Here is a 17,674-nt window from a genome sequence, read left to right as displayed (position 1 = left end):
GATAATCCAATGTAAGCCTTTCCTCTTGCCCTGAGGACAAGGCAGAAGCCATTTCATGGTTGTATTTTCAGGCTGATCCTTCTTACACACACACACACCCCCCACCATTTATCTCTCCCCCAGCAATTTCCAATAAGTGATTGCTACCCTGATCAAGACACTTCACCAGGCACTGAATTCAGGACAAGAAAGGAAAAAAGTCCTTATATATATATATGTACATTTAAACATAAATAATTAGAATTTAACCAAACTCTTTAAGCAGAGACACACAACAAAAATAATCTACAGATATAACAACTTTTTATTTAGGTAAGCTGAGGATGTGTATTTGGCTCAGGACTTTTTATCCATGATTTTAAAGAGACTGACTGCAAATAATATAAAAAAATAAAAAATGTAAAATTAATCAATATTTTCAAAATTGTCACAAATTTTGAAAACACTTGTATAAATCCTGCAAACTTTGTGTACCCTTAAAGGGGCATAATTTAGTTACCACATATATTTGAAAATATTAGTACTTTACCCTAAAGTTTCAACATAGACATATTCATGATGAGTGTAATTTCAAGAGGGTATCAAAAGTGATCATGGTTAGAAAAATATACATACTTTTGCTTCTGGAAAAGAAAAAGTCATTTGAAATATCCATCAAATAAAATACTAAATAAAGTCTCTCCACAGATTTTTTTTCACAGTCCAAGATAAAATGGATGTTTATACACAGCTTATGCAATCTGTCATTTTCAAGGTAGAGTCACAGTTTCACCAGTACAGAAGAATAAAAACCTGTTACTACTCTCCAGACTGCTGCCTGCACCCACGTGATTGTTTAGGCATGCCAAAAGAGCAGAGCCATTCAGTGATATCCACACAAATCATAAGAAAGGTAGAGAAAATGCAGATGCACAAGAGCAAAGGAAATCACACTGGTAACATCGAGAGGAATAGTGACCAATAGGAATAGACATGAACTCTTTAGTAGCATGCAGTAATTCCTACAGGAAAAATAATCCCACCACACTCCAAGTATTAAAAGGACACTTTCATGGTGCTTTTCATTAATTTTCAGAAGTAATATTAAAGATTACTGTCTACTGGAAATAGCCTGGACTCAATTTGTTTCAGTGGATACGGTTTGTTGCTGTGCTTCAGTTCATGGCAGTGTTAAACTTCAGTTGCACACACACCAAGCAGAACAACTCCAAACTTTCAAGGTTTTGAAGGGAAATGAGATAAGAAGAAATTTTCAAAAACATGTGCTTTCACTACCTGAGTGCATTGCAGTACCCAACAAAGCAAAGATTTGGTTATTACTTGTTAAAATGAATTCTAGCGTAGAGGGAATTCAGAAGAGCAACATGGCACTTGCAACAGTAATTGAAATTAAAGAAATAGTGACACATCAAGAGCTGACATCCTTTACAGTGTCCTTTTAAGTGTCAACAGACCAGTATCTTAGCTGCAACAGAAACAGAACAGATGCAAATCCTAACAAAATAACCAAATTGAGAATGTTACGCTACTTCACAGTAATAGTCTGTGGAACTACTGAACAGAAAAAAGCATGAAGGATAATAGCAGCATGTGGTTTACAATTTTAACTTCTCAGTTTATTAATATTAATGGTGCACTCAGCAATGCATAAAGCAAGGAAAGAAATTCTGTCAAAACTGTCAATTATCTACCACATCAACACTTAATTATGGTCTTTGTAAACAGCTAACTCCTTTTTCAACTTAAATTGCAAAGAAAAGATATTTACATATATTATATATGTATATAACCACAAAATCAAAATTAAGTTAAAAGCTTATCAAGGAAATTGCATTTTGAGGAGAACATGATACAATATTAAATAATACATGTCCAAAGATTTTTGAAGGCATTGTGATTTTCATGCTTTCTTCCTCCAGTCACTTTACCCTGGATTTTAATAGACTAAATACTTCATTTCAGAGTAAATGAGTGGAAATATTATAGAGCAGCTCCGGTAAAGAATAGCTCCACTACTGAAAATTGCTCGAGGTATGGTGATCCAGGACTCTGACTTAAAGCAAAAATAAACAGCATACAAGGCCACAGCAAAGAAGTGGCCAATCAGTACCATTGGTTTGGGAGATAACCTGCATTAAAAACAAACAGATAAAACTAGTGAATAAATAGCATCAGAAAGAACTGAAAAACTTCCATTTTACAAATACAGATCTCCACCTAAGATCCCACAGCCCCTTCTGATTTAGGCAGATCTGGTCCTGCCAACTCAACTGAAAAATACAAACTTGTTTCTCTTGGGCTACTCCAGTCTGCATTCCCTTCTATGGCAAGGCCAACATACACTGCTGCTTTCTCTTCATTTCTAGTTCTCTTTGTCTATCTCTTACTCTTTGTCTTCCCCCAAAGGAATATTTTAAACAGGCTTTTCAGTTTTAGCTCCCAGTCCAAAAGGAGAGAAGTATAAAAGCACACATTCTCCTGTGTTCAGAGTAGTAGGGTTTACTGTGCATTCACAAGTTTCTGAGGGGTCATTCAAACACCTTCCAGCTAGAGATTTCCTTGTTCCTTACAGCTTTTTATGGGAGGCCTCACCCAACACTACTCTCAGCTTGTGAAGTAGGAATCATCTCCACCAGCTGCTCTGGACCCCTCTACCTTATTCAAATTCCTGTGCCACCTACACTAGGGGCCACCAGCTTTTTAGTGGCCTTTTTTATGCAGGGAGAAAAAAAATAAAAAGAACCAGCACTTCAAGACACAATTTCCAATAAAGCTCCAACCTTCAGTATCATCTTAAAACCCAGTCTCATGTGGGCCATCCTCCCTGTGTTGAGCAGCCTGATGGGGGCAAAGCAGATCTCTCAGGGGCACACAATAACCACTGCCAGCACAGTGAACTTACACTGACAGCAATCCAACAGGACCTGCAACACATTCTCCTCCAAGTCTGAAGTAATGGAAACAGGCTTTCTTTAGCTGATGCAAGGAATCTACAAAATTAATTAAAATTAATAAAGCAAATATAATCAACACATACTGAAACATTTTTCTGCATGCACAACACTGATATTAAATCCAGGACTTGGTTGTTCTGTTCAATTCAGCTGGACTTTAAGCTGCTTTTATTTATACGAAGGATAGTCTTACAGAATATCTACATATTTTTGTATTAACTGACTATTGTTTGCTTTGGTTTGTTATTTAGTTCTAACTCCAGACTTGCCTTTACATTGCTAAACCTCTATTTAAAAATCTAGGCAGAGAACACAAGAAAACTTATTACAATTCTTTGATTGATATATTTTCAATACATAACAATATACACACAGACATGAACATCCCCTTCCCAGTCATATTTATTTACCAAGTTGTAACTAATCAGAGGTTAACTTTAAGATATATTTACCATCTGTGGCAGCAAAGAGCTCATAAAGTGCCTGGGCAAGAACATTCACAACAAAAGAATGAGATTTTTTTCTTGACCAGTAAAATGTTCTTTTTGCCTGAAAAAAAATAAGAAAAAGAAATATTCCTGTGAGTAAATACAAAGGAACATTCAAAAGATTCCCAAAGAGGTGAGGTGGCAAGAGTCATGCTCATGGATATGTAGAAGGGATTTAGTGATATGCTAGATTGATTCCAAGCTAGGTCATTAAGGAATTTCAAAAACCTGTTGAACCAGTTATCCAGGCTCCCCTCACCTTAAGTATAGGAGGGAACAGTTCCAGAACATGTTTCTCATCCTACAGGGGGTGTCTGGGATACAGCTGAAACTTGAAGGATAATGCTCAGGTAGTTCCTTCAATTGACTGGTAATAAATAGGAAATGACCAAGTCTGAGGTGACTAGCTGCCATTAAAGTGTCTGCGTGTGGTAAGACAAATTCAGATAAATCCTGAACTGTCCTGGCATACAGGGTTCCTCCAAGTGCTTCTCAATTTTCAAATACACTTTTGGAACCTTCAACTTGTAGTCTACAATTACACTACCTGTAATTTAGCCAAGACAATACATCCAGCCCCCTTAAAAATAGTAAACAAATAAATTTTATTATCTACTCAAATCTTATTATCTACTCATCAGAATTTTGGGACTAAGTATCACAGAAAAAATAAACCTTGCATGAACACTGATGGAGCAGATCCTGGGAAAGAAGGATCCCTTCTAATTTACTACTCAGATTAATGCAGCAGGCCAGGCTGAGATGTCTCTTGAAAGACTGGCTACACAAGCTCATTCTTGTCCAGGTTCCAGTCACACAAGTGTAATGGTTCAAACCCACCACATTTAGGATCAATCTGGTTAAAAATGCCCTATGAAAATGGGAATATCAGGGTATCCCAGCAAAGTATCCTGACTGGACACAGCACACCAGTCTCCTTAAGTAAAACACAGCAGGTCAGTGTGCAAAGTCTTGAAACTGCCTGTTGCCACACAGCACAGCAGTTAATTCACATCCACTGGTGAATACCTGATACCTGAATATTCCAGCCAAAGCTTTGAGAACTGCTATGCCTCACCAGTAACTCACTTGTCCCTGAGTCGCATAAAACCTAGAAGTGTGTCATTGAATTGCAGCAGAAGTTGTCTAAAATAAATCCAAAATAAAGAATCACCTTAAGAACATCAGAATCTTCATAAAGGTCTGGGATATCCTGGAGCAAACGCCTCCATATTTTAACATCATTTAAAATAACACTCATTCCTCCACCAGTTAGAGGGTGTCTTATATTATATGCATCTCCTAATAGAAGAACACCTAGGTAGAAGAGAAAAAACAACAGGATACTGCACAACTGTTATGGAATCTTAAAATTCAAATACTCTGTAAAAAACATCAAACTTACTAAGAATTCATTCCCACCAGAAAATAAGATGTGTAACAACTACAAATTAAAAAACAAAACCCACAAAGTATGTCTTTAAATTAAAAGGCTTAAAACAGCTTTCAGATAATCAAGGTCAAACTATTTTTTCCCTATAGGTATGTGTGTTCATGTGTCAAAGAATACACTTTTTAAGTTAATTTCTTCAATTTTTTATCATTATTTTCTTAGAAAGGACACATTGTATAAGCTTAAGCAACTGAATAAATTAAACTTACAGATAAAGCAGGCATTGACTTAATATCTGGTGTCAATGTAAAGATTCCAGTTAAATGCTGCCCAAGGCACACATTTTCAAAATATTATTTTTTATAGAAGATTTATGAGACAGTTATATTGAACAACAAAAATAGATCCAAGACAACAAAGTCCTATGCCCCAGAAGATGCTTATAATGCCTTTTTTGTTCCTTTTATTTCATAATACCCACCTTTCTTGTTTACAGCTGAGGGAGGCAAGAAGCTGGCTGGCATAGTCCTTAAACGATCATTCTGAACTGCTATTAAGAATGGCTCCTTTAAATGATCTGCAACAACCAAATATTTTAGTTACAGCAGTTAGACAAAGACACAAATCATTTGTACACAATCCATTATCTTCTGAGATATCACAGAGTCACAGAATGGTGTGGGTTGGAATGGGACCTTGAAGATCCTGTAGTGCCAACCCCCCTGCCATGGGGGGAGAGACTTTCCCTTGATCAGACTGCTCAGAGCCCCATCCAACCTGGCCTTGATCATCTCCAGGGATGTGGCAACCACAAAATCCCTGAGTAACCTGGTTTAGTTCCTCACCACCCTCACAGTAAATTATTTGTTCATAATATCTAATCTAAACCTACTCTCTATTTGAACTCTTTCACCCTTGTCAATAGTTCTGCCCCATCTTTCTGGTAGTACCTTCAGGTACTGGAAGGCCACACTCAGGTCCCCCCAAAGCCTTCTCTTTTCCAGACTGAACAAATCCAACTCACAACCACTCCTCATGGGAGGAGCCCTCCATCCCTCTGGTCAACTTGGTGGCTTCCTCTGGACTCACTCCAACAAGTCAATGTCCTTCCTGTGCTGGGGCCCCCAGAGTTTTATACAATCCTGAATTGCTGACCTCACCTTTACATAATCCTGAATTGCTTTATATAATCCTGAATTGCTGACCTCACAGATGTGAGCTGAACAAACTTCTGTGTGTTGTGTGGTGCGGAACCAAAGAAGGGTAAATGGCTCCTGAAACAGCGACTGTGCACATGGGAAAAGCCACACAGCTCTATCAATTCAATGAAATGTGTTTCCTTTTTTTGACATATTTAAATGTGACAATTCTCTAGAAGCCTCTCCAGACTTACCAGGTAGTTGTGGATGAATGGTTTCAATCATGTACTCTTTTAAATTTTTTGGCATTTCCCCTCGAATATCAACAAGGACTCGAGTTTCAGTTGAAGAAATCTTATAGATTAGCACTGGACTTGTTTTAGCTAAAACAAGTTCAGCATAATTAGCTTTAAACTGTGATGCATCCTTAAAAAGGAAAGAAGGGAAAGAAAGATTGAGACTGATTAATGAAAAGGTATTAAACATCAGACATACAAAATAATTTTCTAAAACACTTTTAAAAAAATCCTCTTTCATATAAAGCTTGTGTTATTATTCTCTTGAATGAAAAAGTGTTTTCAAAAAGAAAGTTCTGAATTTCAGTGCAGCAACAATTCTTTTGCCAATACATTTTAATATTTACTAGAATCACTAGCTTATCCATTTCATTTGAATGCCTCACCAAGTTTTAATATATGCCATTAAAAACCTGTAACATAATCAATGTAGGAGTTTTCAATAAGACAATTTTGTTTTCCTTTCATAAAGAAAGTGGTGGGAGGGAAAGAAATCCACTAGTCTAAATACAACTGAAGAAGAATCACAGGGCCCTATCTAATCAGGTCTTAAAGCAGATCCCAAAAGTAGACAAACTTGGGCAGTGCTAACTGGATTAGAGACCCAAAAAGTACTGGAGTTCCTACCAGTCAGTGTTCCCAGGCTAGTGAAAATTCTGTTAGCTTCAGTTCATGCTCTCTTAATTATTTTTGCTGTTAATGCATCAGTTAATGCAGTAGACACAGAGTGAAAGAACCAGACAGGATCTGCCTGGATTCTCCAACCACCCAGCCACCAACCCAGATTCCCAGTCCAAAACCAGGACACCACCTTCTCTCGACATTTGTAGGTCCTGAAGGCAAACATGTTCATATGGGTTACAGGGTAGCCCACCTTCAGCAACAGCACAGTGGTTTATATAGGATTATACTTAAAAGTTACCTTCAAAATGCAACCAACAAAATGGGAGGACACAGTAACTTTGCTGGATATCAAGTTTTTCCTGAATTTGGAGAAAAGTCCATCAGCTACAACTGTAAGTGGAGCATGAAGTTCCTGAAGCATAAATTAAAAATAAAGATAAGACACCATCAATTTTGCTACAGAACAATGAGAAGCAATTCCCAAAATGGGTATTAGAACTACTGTGGGGTTTGCCTTCCTTGCATTCCTATTTATCTATTTGCTACACAAGCTGATCTAACAACATACTCCAGCTTTTTTAGAAAACACAGCTATGGGAACTGTGTAGAAACTTTGATTAAAAAAATACAATAAAGAGAAGTATTTGCTCCCTTTGGGCTGTAATGCTCACAAAAGAAAAAAGAAAAAATAATAATTTCAAATTAAAGAACTATGTATAAGCAGCTATAGAAAACCAAACCAAATTATAAGAAACTGACAAGCTGTAAGCACATAGGCTCTTCTTTAAAAGACCATACAGGGAGCTGTGAGCAGTTCCAAATTTACTTAGGAACTAGACAAATAGAATATATATGGACAAAATACAAATCTGAGTAAACTCATCAGGTTCAGCCTGAAGGTCTGTGCAAATTCTAATGTTTAACACATACATTCTTCTCGAACATAAGCAAATAATTCCAGTTACTAAAATGTACTTTTATGGTCATATAACAACATTATTATACTAGGAAGCATTTAATGGTAGGTGCTTCCTTCTATCTACAGCTTTCTCAGTGTCAGTATGTTCAGTGATTGAACTTCAAATGACAATAGATTTACAACAAGCATTAGTCCTCAGCTTTGAGTGATTTCATCTGCTCGGCATAAGCAGTAAGAAGTATTTCTCCTTTTAAGCTTTCAGTTTGCAAGTAAGGCAAGAAAGGCACACTGTGTTTCATTAGTACTCCTAGGAAATCTTTTACTCTTGTATGGGTGAGTCACTCTGTGAGCGAGCTCCTCTACGAGCAGTTGCCACCAGTATTGGAGTGAATTCATAAAATCCTAGAATATTCTGTGTTGGGGGGGACTCACAAGGATCTTCAAGTCTGACTCCACTTGGTCACACAAACTTTAACATCTTTTACTGTGTGAAGGGAAATTGGACAAAATCAGATGACAGTAGATGTGAGTAAGGTAAAACATGTTTTATGTGTCTGTGCTTATAGAAGTGAGCTCCTGAGTAGAGTTACCTCTACTATGGATTCACCTCTTTCCTATGGATTCCTAGCTTGGTTGACTGCAAGTTCTAATTTTTCCTGCAATTAGACCAAAGTCACCTGTCCATATCAGTTCCCTGCTGTCTAATGAGTAGAACACTCATGCTACAATTCTTCCACAGTCAACACAACCAACCTTGAGCCTATTCAGTTGCCCAGTTTTGAAAAACTGTGTCATTTTTAGCATACTGGCTAATTTGAACCTCATTTAAGAGAATAAAAATCTCAAAGGTAATGTGGTGGAGAATGTAGGATGGAAAGAACAGAGAAAACACATACACAACACAGCCACTTTTCTTTATAAAAGCAGGTTAAGGAATGCAAACAGGCTTGAGTTTGGGGTTTTTATTCAGCTAAGAACTTCCTAGCTGTAAAAACTCACAGGTAGGGAAACATAGTAAATAGAAATGTATAATGGAATTTTCTAATTAACTAGATTTCTAAAATCAAAGGAGATCTAAGCCAACAAATGAGACAGCTCTTTCCAGCCACAGAACTTCTGCATTCAGGGCAAAACATGAATTTGTTTATCCCCAGTATAGAGACAGGAAACTTCAGGCCTTTAGAACAACATCCAGACTTTCAGGAAAGATGCAGGCTACAACACTGGTCACCTAAGTGTTCAAATAAGTCACACTTAAAATTACAACAATAACATCTATAAGTATGTGAAGCTTAAAAACAGAACTCAAAACAAAATACACGTGCCCCTTCTACCCCTCAAACAAAATAAAACAAAAACACCCTTCTATGTTCCTGGACGATAAAGCCAATTGAATTTGGGAAATAAATCCCAACAAACACCCTTCTCAATGCAAAAAATCCTCCTCCTCTCCAATATCCCTGTCTTTCCCACACCCATGATTCAGTGGCTTATTCTCTTTCCTGATACAGTTTCATTTATTTTACATGGCAGCTAAGACAGACCAAGGAACAGACTTGGAACTCACTCCTCCTCCAGCTACCTCAAGAGGGGTCAAGGGTGTTGTTACTTCTCTGCTCTGCTGCAGCACTCAGCCATAGAGTGGCTGAAATGGCACTTGCCTGAGGACAGCCTAAAACCAGCTTGTTCCCCTAAGCTTTAAGTGCTTTTAAAAGGCTCTCTCCTGTTTGGTTCTGTGCCACCAGCCCCATCTCTAAATGACTTAGAGATGGAAAGATGTCAGAGACCTCTGATCTTAGAGATCTGAGCAGGATCTTCCACCTACTCAGGACCTTTCTCCATCTAGTAAGGAAGGGAGCATGGCATAGGCAGATTCCCATCTTTCCCATCAGAGTACATCTACATAACTGTAAGTAACAAAGGAACTTCAAAGTCCACAAAGAAGATCACAAATTTGGTTTTCCTGGAGAACAGGCAGCATATCCACAACTTCAGTACAGGAGGTTCCACCCAAACTGGTCTCTCCTAAGTTCACACAGTTTCACAGCATTTAGCCAGCAGTTTAGCATTAAAACATGCCAAAATTCTTTTTCTGTCATCCAAGAAATGACAAGATAGAGCTTTCACTATCAAAAAGTAGCTTTTTCATTCTCAGTCCCTCACTAGATGGTGGAAGTATTTATGGAAATGCAGACCACTACACACACAGCTGAAGCACAAATCTTAATATACTGTTCTTTTCACCAGGAACTCTTGAAAAATTTTAAACTCCAGACATATGAATAATGAAATAAATAGTAAACTGAATTCTCCAGAGAAATGGAAAGCAGAAGCTTCATAAGAAGTTATAACAAGAATTCCCATATTCCCAGGCTGTATGCACTAGAATCTTTGGCTTTCTTGATAACTACATTATTTCTGTACCAGGGCTCTGACATACAAGCTTTTAAAAATTATATATATAAAGCAACCCTCAATTTTCTCAACAGTTTAACAAAGATTGTAACAGAAAGCTCTTACCTTAGTGTCACCAGTTTCTTTGTCCTTGTACTGAACACCCACAACACAGTCATCTTCCTCTAGTAACTGTAACACAGTCCCTTCAATGAATTTTGCACTGAAATGAAATAGAGGGGTTAAAACAGAAGAGGATTAATGATGCCAGCATTTCAAGGCACTAGACATAGACAGAAAACCAAATTTTCAACAATGTTGTCTCTGCCAACACAATTTAAATTTTGCAAAAAAAAAAAGGTTCTTGAACACTTTGTGAAGCCACATTAAATGTCAAAAAGTGTTCAAAAAGTGTTGGTCATAAATTTCACTTTGACACTACCTTTGGTTTGATACTTGAATATTCTAAAGACTGTACTGTTTATCATAAACATCCTGTCACTTAGTAGAGTCCCCAGCTGTGCCCCACGGCCCTGTGAGAGATGCTGAGAGGAGTTTCATGCCTAATAATGGTCAGAAATCAGGGAGCTGCCTGAGTCATCCCTGCCAAAAGCTAGGAATTGCTGACAGTGCAGGTGAGAACGAACTCTGAGGAGTTCGTTTTAAATTAAAGAGCAGGATCAGCAGCACCTAAACCCTTAAGGTGAACACTAGATAAAAGTCAGGCACACAATTCTCAGAGCAGTCCAAACTAACCTAACCTGCTTAGGACACAGGTATCTAGTTTGTCACCTCAGGAATCTGGAGAGAGTTCTGTTTTTTTTTCTATTTATGCTTTTAAAGTTCTGCTAACACGTTCAAGTGGAGCATCCCCTCCTTCTATCTCCCAACCAAAACTATTTTGAGTCAGAAATTAAATCCCTCTAAACTTAATATGCTTTGTTGGATCCAAGCTGTTAGACCTCACCAGAGCACTTCAGACTCAGCAGCTTGAAATGGGACACTCTGAATCTCTTGCAAACATTCCATATCCAGATGGAATTCCACAGCTTTAAGAACTGAACTAAAGGTGCACATGAGAATACAACAGCTTGCTATTTTAGGCTCTTAAAAGGAATACAAGCATCTCAAGTAATGGGTTTTTTTTCCCCTGGCATCCAGCACAGACATTTCAGAGCAGCTCATGACTGGCTTAATTTGACAATAAACAAGCACATTGGCTGTATCAAAATATGAATGGTTATGAGTGAGCACTCAACAGAAACCTCAACATGAGGGACAGCAGCAGCATGCCAGGGAATCAGAGTCCTGCAGATCCTATCAGCTCTACGTTTCTTTTACAGCTGTTATTTCAGTTACCTGAGTGCTCACTTCTTCATCTCATTCTCATCCACTATAAGTGAGTTTACAATTATATATAATTAGTTTATTATTATAAACCAATGATGCCTTACCTCCTTCTGCAGCAAAAATAACTTTACTTATTTAAAATACATTCATATTGCCTAGTGCTTATAAAGAGGATATACTAATCAGTAATAATTATCCCCTATATCCTCAAAAGCTTTGTCATAAAACCCAAAATCTCCTGGCACTATTAAGAGTTCTTGATCTTTCAGTGCACATAAACATGCAGTTTTCTATGCCACAAATTAAATGGCAAGCAAGCATACACAAAAACATTCAGGAGTGTGTGGAAAATGGATAGGATAGGATATCATTCAAGTCATGAACATGATTTTCGCAAGTTTTTGTTCCAAATCCTGTGTACAGCTACTGGAGTTGAGCACTCAGATGCCCAAATTTCATTGAACTCAGAGCCTTGAGAAGGCTTTAGCTTTCAGAGCTAGTGAACACAGTCACCATTAACTGTAACTGTACTACAGAGCTGCTATCTTTAGTGCCACTTTTAGTAATTCACATGATATAACAAACTTGAAAGGAGAAAGTAATTTTCTAGCTCAGAATAAAGACGTTAGGTAAAAATATCATAATGCCATATGTCCCTTGTAAAGGGACATATGGCACTATGATATTCTTAGGGGAAAAATTATTTAGGGGGGAAAAAAGACAATACAAAAAAAAAAATACCACACAGAAAGCAGCACCTAGAATCTATTCTATTTCAATAAAAGTTTACTTCTCATCTCCTTTATAGAAGAAAGCACCAATTTTTTCTTTTAATTACGAAAAGAAATTGTCTTCAAGACTCTGAAACATACAAATTATTAACTGGAAAGAGCTACTTCCATTTAATGCTCCTTTTTAGTTACTTTGGCTTATTTCTTATTGTCAAAAAAGAAAGTAAAACAACATACAAATGTAAACGCTTGATTTCTATCATCACTGATAACATCAGTGTCAAAGCTACAGCTACTGCCCAGTGCAGGAGGGCTGGACCACCTGACCTTCAAAGGTCATCCCTTCTAACCCAAACCACTCTGTGATCTAACATTTCGTGCCAGATTTGCCACTCATGCCTTGCCTAAAGAAGTTCTGTGCGCTGCTCACCAAGAAGAGGTCACTACTTCTGATAAAATGCCAAACACAAGAATCAGCAGAAGAGAATCAACCCTGCACCTGTGAACTGTTCTCTCTCACAGATGGGCAAATATCTTGCCTAATATTTAAAGCTGATACTCCCTTAAAGATTAAGCTGTCCCAAAGTGTGATATGTATATGATATGTATGTAACTTATAAACTTGTCTACAGAGAGCAGAATGAGTAACTCCAGCTGCTACGTTATCTCACTCCTGCTCATCACAGCCCTCTGTGCTGGGAAATGGTTGAGGAATCTCATGGAAATGATGGGAACAATGCTTCTGAATCTCTGGATCCCAACTGTGCTGTTCACAATGTGACTCACTTGGGCTCTGCCATGGCTGCCCTTCGGAGGCCCATGATAAACTGGCCATGATGAAAAGATCTTCCACTGGCCACATGTCCATCTTCAGATGTTGGATAAGGAATCTCAACCTCCAATTTGCTCTCTAGATCATGAATTATGTAACCATTTACTATTTGTGAATCAATACCTTCTACTGTATCTGCAAGATAAAAGCCAACAGATGGATTAAAACAAGTCTTTAACAAAGCCTAATTATTTATTAAACACATTTCTTTACACTGGGTCCAATTTTCTTAAGCAAAATACACATGCTGAAAGAAGAGTATTTTCAAAATAGCAAACTGGAAATACACAGGTAATTTTTAATTCAAATGTTAAGTGCAGATAATGTTTTTCTTATTTTTTCCTGCAGGCATGCTTTAACTAAATACATTGTTGAGTGTAGTAACTCTTGTGTTACAGATCTGTTTACACTCTGAAATGTACCCACCTTCAAGACCCAGGTCTCGAAGAGCATTGAATCCTCCAGGCTGCAGCAATTCTCCAACTATCCTGTCAGGTTCTTTCAGGTCCCTCTCTATCACAGTCACCTTCCTTCCATCTCTGGAAAGCACTGTGGCCAAGGAAGAACCAAGGACTCCTGATCCCACAATGATAATTTCTGGATCACATTGGGGTGACAACGTTGTGTTTGGAGCGGTCTCTGTCAGATACACATCTGAGAAGTTCACTTCTCTTTTACCCTTTAGAAAAACAAAACCAACAAAGTTACACATGCCAATGGATATGTACCATAACCTTGTCAAGAGGGCTGACTTTGGAGCAGCTCTACTCTGAGCCAGGGTACTGAGGATGCATTGGAGGTTGGAAGGCATCTTGCAGCTTAGTTTTGTCCAAAATTGAATCTGTCACACTCTACAAGGCAACAAAAGCACAACAAGCAGAGAAAAGAAAAACCAACACTGCTGCAAATCAAGACCCTGGCTAAAACCTGCTATAAAAGGCAGTAAGAAAAGGCTGTCCCATATTCTTGTCCTATAAAATAAGACTGATACCTTCATGCCAGTGAACCACTCCAGCGTGGAGGCCTTACCACTTTTTAATGAAAAAGGTATTAGATTTCCTGGAAAATGTATTTCTCTGGAAAACACACTCCTTTTAAATGATACTCTAAGTGAACCTACCTGACTAACTAAACAGCAACTTATGGTAATATTCAGAATGAAAAAGTGTCAGCAGAAGCAGCTGCCTGGGAAATGCTTTTAAGAAGTAGTCCTGAAATGAAGACTCATGTAACATCTAAAAGTATAATCAATATCACCATTCATCTACATTTAAAGCTGTTAAGAAGTGACATATATTGCACAGGACATCAGTTAATACAGAACTGGCATCTTAAATCAGTTCTATTATAGAACCTTCCCCAACAGCACCTAATCACATACACTTCAAGTGAAAAATAATTTTAGGGGCAACTCCAATGCAAAGCTGCAAATCATTTCTCCAGCTGGTAGATGAGAGTTCAATTCAGTCTTTCACAAATGCCTCAGCACTGCAGCGCTGACATTGGTAAAATATGATTGCATCAGTGAAACACACTGACACCAGAATTTTTAGTGGCCTAGTGTCATGTTTGTATCTACAATACAGCAAGAGAGTGCAAAACTATCTGAATTCAGGTAGCACAAGAAATTGGTAAATAGGCAGGCTTGAAGAGAAAAATAAAATAAAAATCAAAAACCTTTGACTTGCAGCCAATACCAGTTTCATGTATTTCTGTGTGAGGGGTCAGTGCTCATGTGAAATTGCCCAGAAGTACACAGGAAAGGAGCCAAATAGTGCTGACCACAGATGCACTGGATATCTATGTCCAGTTCATGGTCTTGGATGGCAGGACTCCAGCTAAGCTCCAGGCACCACCTACAGCTCTCCACTTGTTCCACAGCAAGGGAACTGACTATCTGAGCAAGTCCTGCACCTATTGTACAAGCAATAGGTCAGCAATCATTTCCCACTAACTCCATCTGCAGTTGCATAAACAAATGTGTTTTACCCATAAATATTATGAAGCTCATCAGAGAGTTACAGAATGGCAGAGGTTGGAAAGGGTTTCTGGACATCATGGGGTCCAAAGCCCCCGTTCAAGCAGGGTCAGAGCAGACTGGCCTGGGCCCTGTTTTGGATACCTCCAAGGATGGAGACTCTTCCACCTCTCTGGGAACGTTGCAGTGCTTAGTCACCCTGGCAGTAAATAGTGCCTCCCAATGCCCAGAGCAAACATCTCTGTTTCAGTCTGCTCAGCCCCTCTCTTCCAGTCACCAGGCACTGATGGAAAAAGCCTTGGCACAGCCTTCCTGGCACCCTCCCTGCAGGTATTTACACACAGCCTTCTGTTCTGGACAGTCACTCGGCCTCTCCTCATAGGCGAGATTCTCCAGTCCTTCAGCTCTACAACAGATTGGCAACCGAAGACATTTTTCTGCTACTACAATAAGCCTTTACTCCAAATCTTTCTTAAAACATATTTGTTCTGATGCTAGAAAACCCCTGGTCAACCAGGGTCTACCACAAAGTAAGTTTCACTCTTTCTTTTGCCATCCAAAACTGACACAAAATATGTCAAATCAAGCATCCAGCATCTAAAGACAAACCCTGTCCATCCCTTTCTTAGCTCTTTTCCCTCACCAGAGCAGCGTGTCAGCGGCCAGAGGGAAAAGCAGCAGGACCCTTCACCTCACGTGCCGCGTCTGAATCCAACTCACCTTTCTGGATTTGGGCTGCTCAACTTGCTGAGACGCCGGGGTGGGTTTGGCCCAGAAGAAGCCGACCAGCGGCAATGCTGAAAGCACATCAGAGAGCACCCCCAGGTGCGACTTCTGCTTCTGCTGCTGCCGCTGCCGGGGCCCCCTGAAGTGGTACCTGTAGGACAGCACCAAGCCGAGCGAGAAAAACACCAGCACGGAGAGCAGCACCTCCTTGTTAGCGTAAGTCATGAGGTCCCCACACTTTTTATACACGTAAATGAAGGAGGCGATACCCAGGAAGGTCCACATCGTGAGGGTCACTGATCTCGGTCGTTGCTCCAAAGCTTCGCCACAGATGGATGCTGCCGAAAACAGGGTTTCGTGGAAGGGATGAAAAAATGTATCTATAGAAAAGCGACGATCTCCTTTTTACTGGAAGGTGGGGAGATTTCAATGGAAAAACAAGGAACCCCAGAAGAGGAACAAGCCCCACCTCGCCAGGCTGCCACAGGAGCCTGGACAGTGATTCCAAAACCGGAAAAAACCAATATAGAAAATGTCTTCTCAAGAATCCCCTCCCGGACACGCGATGCCGGAGGAGCTGGTGCTCGTCTCACCGCCCCCAGTCACCCCTCGGCCGTGCCCAGCCCCGCCCGGTGCCGGGACCCTCCTCGGCTGGCGGCGGCGATGCTGCCGAGCCCTCACGCCCGGGGATGAGGCAGCGGCGCCGCGCGGGGCGGGGGGAGGAAGGTGCACGCCCAGGGGGGCGCGGCTGATGCTCTGCTCTACCTGCCCGCACCAGGGCACCCCGCAGCCGCCTCACGCAGAGCAGATGCGGTGCCGCTGCCTCCCTCCTTGACCCGGTCGCGGCGCCCGGCGGCGCCTTGCGGCAGGAATGGGGCCGTGGGAGGGAACCAGGGGCAATGGGCGCGAATGGCGAGGGCGGCCCGCGGGAGGGGCGGCCCCGCGGCCATGCTAATGAGTAACGGCCGCCGCCGCCCCGCGGGCACCGCGCGCCCGTGCCTCAGCAGCGCCGGCCAATCGGCGGCGCTATGCCGAGATGGCGCTATGGCCAGCGACCAATCGGAGCGCCGGTGGGGCGTGGCTTGCGCCCGCCGGGCGATGTGACGCGAAGGGCGGGGGGGTTGCCGTGGTGACGCTGCGGGGCGGGGCCGCTGAGGGGCGCTGGTAGGCCGAGGGCAGCGGGGGCCGAGGGGCCGTGTCCCTGCGCGGGGAACGCGAGAGAAAGCACCGCCCATCGGAGAAATCCGAGAATCATGGAACGGTCTGAGATGCAAGCGAAACTGGAAGGTTGGACAGCGACACCTTCCACTAGACCAGGTCAAAGCCCCATCCAGCCCAACCTTGAACGCTTTCGGGAATGAGGCATCCAGAGCTTCTCTGGGCAGCCTGTTCCGGTGCCTTACCACTCTCACAGTAAAGAATTTCTTACTGATATCTGGTCTAAATCTATTCCTCTTCAGTTTGAGGCCGTCCCTCCTTGTCGTGTCACTCCATGCCCTTGTGAAAGGTCCCTCTCTGGCTCGGTTGTAGCCCTTTTACACTGGGATGTGCTGTCAGGTCTCCACAGAGGCTTCTCCGAGCGAAACGCCCCATCTCTCCTGGCCCTCTTCACAAGGGAGGTGCTGCCCCTCCTCTGGTCAGCTTTGTGGTCCTCCTCTGGGCTCATTGGAATGGGTCCGTGCGTGTTGTGTTGGGCTCCCCACAGCTCTCAGGTGAAGTCTCACCAGAGCAGAGCCAAGGAGCAGAATCCCTTCCCTCATCCTGCTGGCCACTCTGCTTTTGCTGCCGCCCAGGATTAACCTGAGCTTCCTCTTTTAGCCTTGAACTCCTCAAGGGCACTAACCTGTGGT

General features: G+C 41.0%; 1 protein-coding gene across 1 annotated transcript; it reads right to left on the bottom strand.

Moving 5' to 3' along the window:
* Window positions 1-286: 286 nt before the first annotated feature.
* On the bottom strand, window positions 287-16,543 carry SQLE (squalene epoxidase). Its single transcript, XM_063174042.1, has 12 exons — window positions 16,294-16,543; window positions 15,819-16,162; window positions 13,547-13,799; window positions 13,075-13,255; window positions 10,334-10,430; window positions 7,193-7,306; window positions 6,229-6,400; window positions 5,317-5,412; window positions 4,617-4,759; window positions 3,407-3,503; window positions 2,903-2,990; window positions 287-2,129 (listed from the first exon to the last, which is right to left on the bottom strand). Exons 2-12 carry the CDS (start codon window positions 16,107-16,109, stop codon window positions 1,937-1,939), a joined length of 1,725 nt encoding a protein of 574 aa, XP_063030112.1. The 5' UTR covers window positions 16,110-16,162; window positions 16,294-16,543; the 3' UTR covers window positions 287-1,936.
* Window positions 16,544-17,674: the final 1,131 nt, after the last annotated feature.

This window comes from Melospiza melodia, chromosome 1 (assembly GCF_035770615.1).
Source record: "Melospiza melodia melodia isolate bMelMel2 chromosome 1, bMelMel2.pri, whole genome shotgun sequence".
Lineage (NCBI taxonomy): Eukaryota > Metazoa > Chordata > Aves > Passeriformes > Passerellidae > Melospiza > Melospiza melodia.
The sequence above is the reverse complement of the archived record's forward strand: the minus strand, read 5'-3'. Positions and strand labels throughout refer to the sequence as shown.